Below are 13,837 nucleotides of genomic sequence, written 5' to 3' on the forward strand. Positions count from 1 at the left end.
TATTTAAAAAATAAATAAATAAATTTACCACAGCAACAGCAGAGGTAAATAATGGGCAGTGGGGGGGGGAAGGGACAAGAGTTAAGAGGAGGTTTACATTTCCTATTTGGCGATCGTGTGTTTATTGGTTTTCTTTCTCTTGGGAACAATGAAATTATCTAAAATTGAGAATGTTGATGGACGGTGGACTTTGGGCCCTATACATGATGCCCGACAAATTCAGGTGGCTGAAAGATGCATCGACAGAGAAGTAGATCAGCGAACAATGGTGTATACTTATGAATGAAGGTTGTGCTGCTACAAAACGAACAACGTCGTGAGGCATATGATGATGCAAATGAATCTGTGGGACATTTGCTGAAGCAAAATAAGCCAGAAACCAAAGAACAATTATTGTATGGTCTTCTTTAGAAAATGCTTATAAGAAAACATTTTGTAATGTAGATTGTAAGCTCTTATAGCAAACTCATTTCATCTGGAGTGGTAATTATTATGTCTGGATTTTTTTTTTTTAACATGGGCAGGCACAAGGGAATCGAACCCAGGTCCTCTGGCATGGCAGGCAAGCATTCTTGCCTGCTGAGCCACCGTGGCTCGCCCTATGTCTGGATTTTGAGAAGCTATTTCATATATCTATAAACTGGTATGTGGAGATAAGAATGAAGCCAATCAAGTCAGGATTGAGGTAATTCAGAACTCAGGGGTGAGGAAGGTATTATCTATATTTTAGAACCACACCTGCTCTTTTGAGACCAAAGGAAGAAATGTTTATTTTGTCCAGAACTTAAATTCTCTAAAGCACATACTCTAACTCAACCTGTCTGGATAGCTCATTGAACAATTGAAACATAGGGAACCCAGGATACAAATGAGGGCCTTTAATCCTGTATAGCTTAATATAATACCTGAATACACCCTAGAATATATTAAGCAGATAATCAAAAAGTATTGGCAAAACCCCTTGAGGGATGGGAGAAAAAATATGGAACTATTCAACTTTACCACCAGGGAAACCCCAGATACTTTGTCAAACATTAGGGACAACCAATCAATAAACCAAGCCCTTAATCTTGAAAGCTTATTCTTGTGAAGCTTATGTAACTAGTGGAGAAGTTTAGCCTATCTATAGGCATGTAAGAGTTACTTCTGGAGTTACTTACTTATGTAAGTAGTGGAGAAACTTAGCCTACCTATAGGCATGTCTAAGAATTACTTCTGGAGGACCTCTTTTGTTGCTCAGATGTGGCCTCACTCTCTCTATGCCAAACTCTGTAAGTGAAATCACTGCCCTCCCCATTATGTGGGACATGACATTCAGGGGTGAAAGTCTTCCTGACGGCATGGAAGATGACTCCCAAGGATGAATCTGGCCCTGGCTCCGTGGGATCGACAATTCCATCCTGACCAAAAGGGGCAAAAAAAAGTGTAACTAATATAGTATCAGTAGCTGGATGAATTCAAAGAGAGTTGAGAGGCAACTCTGGAAGTCAGTCTTACATAAGCATCAGTTAGACATTGCTACCTATCATAACTTGTCAAACTCCAAACAATCCTACAGAACATCTAGGGCAATATATAAGATTCTCCAAAGTTCCATGCACTAGGGTAACTTTTCAGAAATCTACAACCTCCAGATGGGTACCTAGTACAGATAAGTCCTGAAACCTAGAGGGTTCAGCCTCTCCAGAACATCAGGTAATTCCATCTCCCTACTCCATTTTATTGACACGAAAAGGTTAGAATGGCCATAGCCCAAATACCTCTAAAGAATGGGATAGAAAGATCAAAGGAGATGGTGAAGTTATACAGAGACGGTAGGATTTAACAAATGAATATGACTGCTGAATCATTAAACTGATATTTCTTTCAGTCTCCAGTATCTTAGATCAGCTAGATGAAAAACCTAAAATTGTGGAGTTGTAACCCATACCAAACTCTGAAATCTGTTCTACAACTAACTGTTGTGCTGTGAAATTTATTGCTTTTTTGTATATATGTTATTTTTCACAAAAAAGAAATAAAAGTCGACTGTAAAAAAAATAGAAGGAAAAATCTGAGAGGATTATACGGTAGCCCATGACAAACTCTGGGATATGTCCTATAACTATTTGTTAAAGAGTGCTTTGAAAACTTGCTTTCTTCTCTCTTTGCTTTGTATATATGCTGTATTACACAATAAAAAAAATTAAAAAGTACATAGAAAAGAAAATGAGAAAAAGATTAATCAATTATACCACAAAAGACCAATTACACACAAAGGAGGCTGCAATTAAGGAAAAGCGACAATAGAGATACAAGACATAAAAAACACAGAACAAAATGGCTAAAGTCAATAAGGCCTGCTTTTAGAATAAAATATTGAGTATTAATGGATTAAACTCCCTTATCAAATGACAAAGATGGGTAGAATGGATTAAAAAAAGAAGGATTCAATTACATGTTGTTTACAAGAGATTCAAATAGGTTGAAACTGAAAAGACAGAAAGATAACTTATGCAAACAGTAACCAAAAGAGAGCTGGGGTAGGTATACTAATATCAGAAGAAATATACTTTAAACCAAAAGCTGTTATAAGAGAAAAAGAAAGACACAACATGCTAATAAAAGGGACAATCTACCAAGGAGAAATAACCGTCATAAATTTTACGCACCTAAAACACAGTGCCCTAAAATACATGAGACAAACACTGGCAAAACTGGAGGGAGATTTAGACACCTCTAGAATAGTGGTTAGAGACTTCTCTGGTCATAATGGAATGAAGCTGGAAATCATTACCAGGCAGAAAACTGGAAAATCCACGAATATATGAAAGGTAAATAACACACTGTGAAACAATCAATAGGTCAGAGAAGAAATCACAAGGAAAATCAGTAAATTCTTGAGATGAATGAAGATGAAATCAGAACATAACAGAACATATTAGATACAGTAAAGGCAGTGCTCAGAGGAAAATTTATAGTTCAAAATGCTTATATTAAAAAAAGAAGGACCAAAAATCAAAGACCTAACTGCACACCTGAAGGACCTATAAAAAGAACAGGAAATGAAACCCAAAGCAAGCAGAAAGAAATAAATTACAAAGATTAGAGCAGAGATACATGAAACAGAGAATAAAAAACCCAATAGAGAGCATTAACAAAACCAAAAGTAGATTCTTTGAAAAGATCAATAAAATTGACAGTTATCTAGACAATGTAAAAAAAGGAAGAAGATGCACATAAATGACAAATGAGAGGTGAGACATTACTACTGACCCCACAGAAATAACAAAGATAATAAGAGGGTATTCTGAACAACTATATATCAACAAATTAGACAACCCAGATAAAATGGACAAATTGCTAGAAACATCCAATCTTCACTGACTCTAGTACAAACAGAAGATTTCAATAGACCCAATTACAAGTAAAGAGATTGAACCACTAACCAAAAACCTTCCAGCAAGAAAGAAAAGTCCAGGGCCACATGGCTTCACTGGTGAATTCTACCAATGACTACAAGAATTAATACCTGCTCAAACACATTTGAAAAATTTGAAGAGGAGTAAAAACTACCTAACTTAGTCTATAATGCCTATATTATCCTAATACCAAAGACAAAGATACCACAAGAAAAGGAAATTACATATAAATTTCTCTTATGAATATAGACATATAGATCAATGGACTAGAACTAAGAATGAGGAAATATAGAATTGAGAATCAAGAAACCTTCACATTCTTAGTCAACTGGTTTTCAACAATGTACCAAGTCCCTTCAATAGGAAAAGAATACATTTGAACAAATGACGCTGGGGAAACCGGGTATTCATACACAAAAGATAAAGTTGGACTCATACTTCACACCATATACCAATTCAAAACAACCAATTGACCTTTAAATCTAAGAAATAAAACAATTAACACTTTTAAAAGAAAACCCAGGGGTAAGTATCTTCAGAACCCTGCATTAAGCAATGTTTTTTTTAGAAAAGAAACACAAGCAAAAAAAAAAAAAAATTAGATAAATTTATTTCATCAAAATTAAAAACTGCTTTATTCAAAGGAGAGTATAAAGTAAAAAGAAATCTCACATAATGGGAGAAAATATTTATAAATCAAGTATCTGATAAGGATTCAGTATCCAGAACATATAAAAAGGTTTTACAACTCAACAACAAAAAGACAAGCAAACTGATTTAAAATGGGCAAAAGATTTGAACAGATATTTCTTCAAAGATGATACACAAATGGCCAACAAGCTCATGAGAAGATGCCCAACATCATCAGTCATTAGGAAGATGCCCAACATCATCAGTCATTAGGAAAATGCAAATCAAAGCCCACAATGACATATCACTTCATTCCCACTAAGATGGCTACCATTAAAAAAATAGAAAATACATGTTGATAAGGATGTAGAGAAATTGAAACATTCAAACTTTGCTGGTGGGAACAAAAACATTAGTGCAGCTGCTGGAGAAAACAGTCTGGCAGGTTCCTCAAAAAGTTAAACACAGAGGTACCTATAATCCAGTAATTCCCCACCTAGGTATATACCTAAGAAAAGTGAGAACAAATCTACACATAACTTGTATAAGAATGTCCATAGAAGCATTTTCCTAATACCCAAAAAAGGAGAAACAAAAATATTATTCAGCCATAAAAAGGAATGAAGTATTAATGCATGCTACAACATGGATGAACTTGGAAAACATTACACTAAGCAAATTAAGTCAAACACAAAAGGCCACACAGTGAACCTCACATTATATGAAATGCCCAGAACAGGCAAATTCATAGAGATACAAACTAGATTAGTAGTTGTCAGTGGCTGGGGTAAGGGAGGAACTGGGAGTGACATCTAAGGGGTACAGATGAAAATGTTCTGGAATTGGTAGTTGCACAACTCTCTGAACATACTAAAAACCACTGAACGGCACACTTCAAAGGGGTAAAATTTATGGTATGTGCATTTTATCTTAATAAAGCTGTGAGACCATATAAAAACTTCAATCAATTTTCTAAAAAGCACGACCCGACATGGCTAATTCATCAAATAAAATTATCATCCACCTTACCTTACTTTCTTTATATTTCCAACTGACAAAGTTTTGAGGAATTCATTATTATGAATTAGGAAGTGAAATAAACATGCATATAATGTGTATTTATGAATATTTAAAGCACAGCCTTCAACTTTATTTCAATTTTTCAAACTTTCTCCCCATTGTATTTAATCATAAAATATTTTTAGGTAGAGTTGGAGGTTCTTTTAATAAGTCTCTTCCTATTTACAAACAGCATGTATTGAGTTGGGGGGTAAGATAACCAAAAAAGCAATACACGTTTACTGTAGAAAATATGGGAAATACAGAAAAACAAAAAAAAGAAAACTAAAACCACCCATAACAGCAGTCATTAGCATTTTGGTGTATAACTACTATTTTCTAAGTTACGTTTCAAATGTCAGCATATTGAGAGACAAATTCAAAAATACACAAACAAAAGAAAACTGAAATAACTGTTCATTGCCCCACATTCCCAAATACACTTACAGTTTTGTCTCCAATAATGGTAAGATTTGTTCCATTCTCCTTAGCCTTTAAAACATTAAAAGAAAGAAAATTAATTAAGAATGTTTATTTTATGTTCAAAAATTCGTAACAAGAAAAAGAAAGCATTACCTCCTGTTTTTCCCCTAAAAGAGGGAGTCGATGCACAAAATCGCCAGAAAAGCTCTATAAAACAAATACAAAACAGAAATTAGTGAAAAATTTTATACTAACAAAAAAAATATAGGTCAAAACACACTGAAATGATCTTGTTATTCAAGATGTAATGGAGAGGCTGGAGAGAACTGCCTGAAAATGTAGAGCTGTGTTCCAGTAGCCATGTTTCTTGAGGATGATTGAATCATGATACAGCTGTCACAATGTGACTGCGTGATTGTGAAAACCTTGTGTCTGATGCTCCTTTTATCTACCTTGTCAACAAAGGAGTAGAACATATGGAATAAAAATAAATAATAGGGGAAACAAATGCTAAAATAAATTTAGTTTGAAATGCTAGTGATCAATGAAAGTGAGGGATAAGGGGTATGGTAGGTATAATCTTTTTTTCTTTTTCCTTTCCTGTGTTTGTTTTATTTCTTTTTCTATTGTCTTTTTATTTCTCTTTCTGAATTAATGCAAATGTTCTAAGAAATGATGAATATGCAACTAAGTGATGATATTGTGAATTACTGATTATGTATGTTGTTTTATTTTTTATTAATAAATAAATTTTTAAAAATAATTAATTAAAAAAACTGAAATGCTTAAAGCAAAATATAATACTATAACAGTAAATATATTAATATGACATACATAATAGCATTTGTAATTAACCACAAACAAGTAAATAAAACCCTGCTGGGAACTAAAAAATATCAAATGCAATTGGCCAGGTAATTTTTTACAAGAATTATAGACATTTAGAACAAACAAGAACTTAGCTATAAGATACACATTTCTGATAGATCTCAAGACACTTCCCTCTCATTTTACCGATGAGAAAAATGAGGCTTAAAGCTGGTAACTTTAAAAGCAGAAATAGGATTTGAATCCAAGTTTCCTGACTCTTTAGGTTCATTGATACTTCCACCACATCACACTCCCTGCCTATAAAAAAAAAAAACTATACTAATTACCTTTCCTACCAGTTATCACCAGATAAGCATTCTCCTTACTAATCAGAGCATGTAATTCAACTCTGTTACATCAGACCGGAGGAAAGGAAATCGTACTAAACGGGTGTGTTGGCTTGAAACGATTATATGCCCTAGAAAAGCCATGTCCTTTAATCCTCATTCAATATTGCTGGCTGGGAGCTTTTTGATTGTTCCCATGGAGATACGACCCATCCGATTGTGGGTGGCAGCTTTTGATTAGATGGCATCCAAGGAGTAGTGACTCTACCCATTTCAAGTGGATCTTGATTAGTTTACTGGAATCCTTTAAAAGAGGAAACATTTTGGAGAGCCATGAAAACTCACAGCACCCAGAGATCTTTAAAGATAAAGAAAGAAAACACTCCAGGGGCAGCTTCATGAAACAAGAAGTTTAGAAAGAAAGCTAGTCATGTTCACCATGCGTCTTTCCAGTTGAGAGAGAAACCCTGAACTTCAACAGCCTTTCTCAAATGAAGGTAACCTCTTGTTGGTGCCTTAATTTGGACATTTTCATAGACTTGCCTTAATAGAACATTTTCACGGCCTTAGAACTGTAAACTTGCAACTTAATAAATTCTTTTTAAAGACCGCCCCATTTCTGGTATATCACATTCCAGCAGTTAGCAAACTGGAACAAGGGGTACATGCCAAGACACTGGAAGATTATAGCATATATAAAAGGAGTAAACCTTGGGCAACGGGATGTAACAATTACAAGCACACTTCAGAGGTACTGTGGGTTCAGTTCCAGACCACCATAATTAAGTGATTATTACAATAAAGTGAGTCACACAAAATTTTTGGTTTCCCAGTGCATATAAAAGTTAAGCTTACACTGTATCATAGTCTATTAAATGTGTGTGCTAGATTGAAACTGTCGCGTACCCCAGAAAAGTCATGCTCTTTAATCCTCATTCAGTATTGCTAGGTGGGATCTTTTTTAATATTTCCATGGAGCTGTAACCCACAGAATTGTGGGTGGTAACTTTTGACTAGACGGTTTCCATGGAGCTGCATCTCCACTCATTCAAGGGGAGTTGCTTACCAGAGTCCTTTAAGAGGGATCCATTTTGGAACAAGCTTGACAGCCAAAAGAACCCACACAGCCAGAGACCTTTGGAGATGAAGAAGGAAAATGCCCCTGGGGAAGCATTATAAAATCAGAAGAGAAAGCCTGCAGATATCGCCATGTGCTTTTCCAGCTGACAGAGGTTTTCTGGACCCATCAGTCTTTCTTGAATCAAGATATCTTCTTCTGGGTGCCTTAGTTTGGACATTTTCAAGGCCTTAGACCTGTAAACTTGTAACTTAATAAATCCCTCCTTTTCAAAAGCCATTCCATTTCTGGTATATTGCATTCCAACAGCTTTTAGAAACTAAAACAATGTGTAAAAACACTGTGTTTAAGGGCAGGCCACAGTGGTTCTGCAGGCAGAGTTTTCGCCTGCCATGCCAAAGACCCGGGTTCGATTCCCAGTGCCTGCCCATGCAAAAAACAAATGTGACACAGAGATATAAAGTGAGCACATGCTATTGAAAAAAGGGTGCCAATAGATTTATTGTCTCTGGGTTACCACAAACATTCAATTTTTAAAGTACGCAATACCTGCAAAGCACAATAAGGCAAAGTACAATAAAATGAGGTATTCTACGAATTTCCATAATCAAATTTTTTAATTAATTTTTAAATTAAAAAAATATATAACAAACACAAATATTCTTAACTTATGATCATTCCGTTCTACATATATAATCAGTAATTCACAATATCATCACATAGTTGCATATTCATCATCATGATCATTTCTTAGAATTCATAATCAAATTTTTAAAAGGACCAACCAATCCTCCTAACCTGGAGGATAAATTTAGAGAATCAAGAGAAAACATAGAAACTACTCAACATTACATCCTTCCTAGCTTTCCTTTTCTACCATTCCTCCAACATTTTAAAGCTATTTTTCTTTTCCATACAAACCCATAAACCTCAGCTATGTCAAGTACTCAATCCCTAGAACTAAATTAGCAATTATTTCACCCACTTTTCAATTACGAATTATTAAATTAAAACCTTATCAGTAAACTTGAACTCCAGTAACTAGATAGAAAATCTAGCTTCCCATGACTTCCTTGCCTCTTTAAAGCAATTTGCAATATATTCCTTGACAAATTTTAAATGCAGTGAGGAAAAAGGGCTAGTCACAATAAATATTTTTAACATGTATAAAATAATATTTTCTTCTCAAAAATTGGTGTTAAATCCCTTTTCTAAGGAAATAGAAACCACATACACGATAAGGGTTTAATATCCAGAATATATAAAGAAGTCCTACAACTCAACAATAAAAAGAGAGACAACCCAATTTTTAAAATGGGCAAAAGACATGCATAAACATTTCTCCAAAGACAATACACAAATGGACAAAAAGCAAACAAAAATACACATTAAAACCACAATAAGATAGCATTTCACACCCACAAGAAAGGCTAAAAATTGGAGAATAACAAGTGTATGAGAGGATAGAGAGGGAATGTGAAAACAGTGCAGTTACTATAGAAAGGCAGGCTTGCAGTTTCTAAGAAATCTAAGTATAGAATTACCAACTGACCTGGCAGTTCCACTTTTAGATAAATACTCAAAAGAACTGAAAGGAGGTACTCAAACAGGTACTTGCACTCTGATGGTTATAGCAGCATTGTTCATAATTGCCAAAAGACAGAAGCAACCCCACTGTCCATCAACACATGAATGGATAAAAAAAATGCTACATAAATACAATGGAATATAATTCAGCTGTAAAAAAGAAAAGTTCTGATACATGTGACAACATGGATAAACCTTAAAGACATGTTGAGTGAAATAAGCCAGACACAAAAGGACAAATATTGTTTGATATCACTGATATGAAATAATTAGAATAAGCAAATTCATAGAGTTAGAGAATAGAATACAGGTTACTGAATACAGGTTACTAGGGGCCAGGGTGGTGTAGAAATTGGGGAGTGAATGCTTAATTGGTACAGACTTTCTACTTGGAACAACGGAAAATTTCAGGAATAGATAGTGGTAATGGTAGCACAACAACGTGCATGTAATTAACAGCACTGAGTTATATATGTGAATGTGGGTAAAGGAAAAATTTTATGTTGTGTATGAGTTACTAATAGTAAAATTATTTTTAAAAACAGCATAGAACTGAACAACACAAACAGTGAACTCTACTAGAAACTACAGATGATAGTTAATAGCACAATTATAATATTCTTTCATCAATTTTAACAATGGTACCACACTAATGCAAGACGTTAATAAAGGGGTGTGTGTGTGTGAACTCTGTATTTTCTGCAACATTTTTTTGTAAACCTATAACTTCTGCAATAAAATAATAACTATATTTTTTTAAAAAAGAATTAAATCTGGGTTTTCTTTTTACATACAAAGAAAACCACATCCTCTCTTCTATGAGATAAACATGCAAATGGCTGATATGTAAATATATCAGACATGCTTCCAACTTCTGCCATAATCAGCATTTGAGGGGTGGTAAGTGGATATAGCCATAACTACAGACATCATATTATTTATCCCTTCTATTTCCCTCCAACAACTTCCAAACACTACCTGTGTTTTAAAGAGTTCACTGCAATTCTGGAACAATTTTGATGATGTTTGATATTTCCCAGACAAGCCTCTTTTTTCCTTAAGGTTTTCCAAATATGTCTCCACTTCCTCGGGCTGGAAAAATAAATAACTTAGGTTTCAAAAACAAGACATTTAGAATATAGCAAAGCACCTTTAATACAAATATAATTTTGAGTTTGCTATTTTGAAAATTAAAAATATCAGATAAAGACTTTATATATTAGTCTCCAAGAATCTAAAATTATTAGACTCTAAAGTACAAACTTCTGGGCCTTGGTTCAAAAGTAAAGTTCCTCTAACAATTTGGGAAGACTAGAAACTGTCAAAATCCAGAGGGTTTTGCCATGTTAAAATATATTTATAAGATTTATTTGACCTAATTAACTATCAATAAAAATATATATTTATATTCATAAGCTAAGACAGAGCAAAAAATTATTGTAGCCATTGTAGTCACTATTGATACTCTCAAAAAACCCACTCATTTCAATAGCTTCACCTATTAGTTCTGTGATTTTTTCTACCACATCTAATCTTGCCCTCTTTTTCTAAGTTCCATTCTCATGTCTCCAGTTATCTGCTCATTGTTCCCATACTTCTGTCCTATGGCAATCTGAAGCAATTTTCAAATTCTTAACTTGCATTACCTAGGAGGACAGGATTTGCAAATCTCTTGAAAGATTATCACAAGTTTCGAATGCATGAAACTTTTACTGTAAATTCAATTAGCAATCATTAAGAGAAAACTTTTAATACTTCACCCATATACTGAAGATGTCATCATTTCTCTAAATTCTTCAGTTCTTTCCACCCTCCCATCAAGCAATCCTAACCAATGTTATATAACAAAGGCAAAAAAACAATCACCAATACTGCAAAAGACAATGTAAAATGCTAATACTAGGCAAAGATTCAAAATGCTTAGGCTTTGAAAAACTGAGATGGCTAGACAGTGAGCATTTTTTAAAGACCAGTTAAATTATCTTTGGGAAGAAATCTTAAGAATAGTGGGGAAATTAAAAAACAAAAATGTAAAGAGTGAGATGGATACAGAATGGGAAAAGCCTGAAAAAATCCAACTTAGAGCCATTTATTTTCAACGCTGAGTAGAGTACAGCAATTCTCAAAGTGTGGTACATGGATCCCTGAGGATCCACAAGGCTATTTCCAGGATCTGAGAGGTCAAAACTATTTTCATAATAATAGGATATTATCTGCTTCTCCCTAACAGTAAAAACAATGGTAAGTAAAATTGCTGCCCCTTTGCAGGAACCAAGTCAGTGACACCAAACTGCACTAGGTGCTATACTCTTCATAGTCACAAACTGGCAGTTAAAAAAAATGCCAGCTTCACCAAAGAATATCCTCGATGAAGTAGTAAAAGTTGTTATGTTATTTAATCTGGATTCTTAAGTACATGTCTTTTAAAATATTCTAGGTAGCAAAATGGGAAGTACACAAAATACCAAAAAAGGATGATGTCCTTGAGAAAAAGTATTTACACAATGTTTAACTTGCAAGCTAAACTAGTTACTTTTTTTTCATGGAATATCACAGTTACTTAAAAGAATGACTGATAAATTATGGTTATTCAGACTTGATTAACTGGTAGCATTTTCTTGAAAACCAGCAAATGGAGGATGTCACTTCAAAGAAAAAAAAACGATAGCATTCCTTGTCAGTGGTAAACTTTGAGTTTACAAGCAAACACTGAAATTTTGGGAAACTTGTATCTGTCACTGCAAGCTAAAAATTTCCCAATACTTAAGAAGTTTCTAATAAGCCTAGGGATAATGGTTTAAGAGATGCAATTTTTTCTTATATTATAAAATGAGATCAGTTAACATTTCAAAGATTTATATGACTCAGTCAACCAATATTTCCCATATGACCAATAAATGGTGTTACAAAATGAGGCATGGGTAAAAGATCCATTCAAAATGCAAGATACTGGGCAGGCCATGGTGGTTCAGCAGGCAGGGTTTTTACCTGCCATACTGGACACCCGGGTTTGATTCCTGGTGCCTGCCCATGTAAAAAAAAAAAAAAAAAGCAAGCTACACCAATGGATTTTAATATAACAGAGCACAAAAGAGTTCAGTGATGTGGTTTCAGATTCCACACTGCTACAAACCTTAAAGAAACTCTACCTACTGAGCTTTGGTGTAGAATCAAAGAAAACTATCCATTTGTGAACCACTGATTGTACGCTTTGGATGATTAGATGGTATGTGAATATATAATATATATCAATAAAAAATAAATAATTAAAAAAGAGAATATCCATAATTATCTGAAAAGGCTATTAAAATACCATTCCCTTTTCCAACTATGCATCTATGTGAGACCAGATTTTCTGTATATACTTCAGTGAAAATAAAGCATCAAAAGAGCTTGAATGATGTAAGATGTAAGAATCCAGCTTTCTTATATTAAGCCAGACACTGAAGAGTTTTGCAAAAATACAAAACCATGTCACTCTTCTGTTTTTTTGAAAAATATTTATTTTAATAAAAAAATATGTTAACATGTAATAAATTTATTACTGCTTTAAAATAAATTAATAAATACTTCGGTATTTTTAATTTCTAATAAAATAACCCACACAGTCAAAAGATATTTGGAGTCCTCAATAATTTTTAAGAACATAACAGGATTCTAAGATCAAACAGCTTGAGAACTGCACCTCTGTTCCTCCATCACTACATGACACACTTTCCTCTATAAAATTAGGAGGTTGGGATCAGATGATCTCTAAGATCCAAGAGAAGTCTGTTATTATATGATCCTTACCTTGAAGTTGAAGATTTCATTGTAACAGTCAGCACTTTTCAGATACCAGGTTACATTCAAAGACAGATCACAAGGGTCTCCATCAACTATTAAAAAAATACGTATTTGTGAATAAAACGTTAACTCCCAAACAAAGCATTTCCCACACATCCTATTTATTTCCTGCCCTAAACTGAGACACTTAAAGACTATCCCTCCTCCAAACACAAAGTAATAGAGTAATATACTTCAAAAGAACTGAACGTTGCTCAGTTAAAATATCATTGTTCATACAAAGAAATACATCAGCTAAGTGTTTTTCAGCTTTTGAAACTGTGGATCTATTTTTATGCCTTAAAATCCAATTTCTGGTTCTGTACTGGGAAAAACCTGGAAGTGATAAAGTTAAAACACATCTACTATCATTTAAATATTTACTGAGCAGAATGCTTAAGTGAACTAAGCTACATGACACCGTATGAAGCCAAAGAGAAGAATGAGAGAAAATAAATTATTAAAGATCCTTAAAAGGGCAAAATTCTAGCTAGAAAAGCAAGGAATAACAACATTAGGGTTGTCACAAGGAAATATGCATCTGACTGTCAAATGGTGACATCAATAATAGTTCCACTGACAAAGACATTAATGGCTTGGCCCTTGAAAGATAACAAGATTGGATAGGAAGAATACTGAGCGGAAAGCAAGCCTGCTTGTGGAAGTTAGGATTAACA

The 13,837-nt window shown here is 34.1% G+C and overlaps 1 protein-coding gene across 6 annotated transcripts in view; it reads right to left on the bottom strand.

Annotated features, from left to right (window-relative positions):
- The window catches only part of TMEM87A (transmembrane protein 87A), an 80,642-nt gene that overhangs the window by 63,361 nt on the left and 3,444 nt on the right, over positions 1 to 13,837 (bottom strand). For 5 of the 6 annotated variants that reach the window (XR_013162357.1, XR_013162356.1, XM_077127565.1 and 2 more), the window contains exons 3-6: positions 13,128 to 13,213; positions 10,314 to 10,427; positions 5,667 to 5,720; positions 5,538 to 5,582 (exon numbers count right to left, since the gene is read on the bottom strand). Coding sequence is in view for 4 of the 6 variants with exons in the window: in XM_077127565.1 (XP_076983680.1) it covers positions 5,538 to 5,582; positions 5,667 to 5,720; positions 10,314 to 10,427; positions 13,128 to 13,213 (299 nt within the window). In the remaining 2 variants the exon portion in view is untranslated. Of the gene's footprint in view, positions 1 to 66; positions 1,401 to 5,537; positions 5,583 to 5,666; positions 5,721 to 10,313; positions 10,428 to 13,127; positions 13,214 to 13,837 lie in introns of those variants that run through there. The other variant, XM_077127568.1, reaches the window with a different exon arrangement.

Source organism: Tamandua tetradactyla, chromosome 14, assembly GCF_023851605.1.
Source record: "Tamandua tetradactyla isolate mTamTet1 chromosome 14, mTamTet1.pri, whole genome shotgun sequence".
Taxonomy (NCBI): Eukaryota; Metazoa; Chordata; class Mammalia; order Pilosa; family Myrmecophagidae; genus Tamandua; species Tamandua tetradactyla.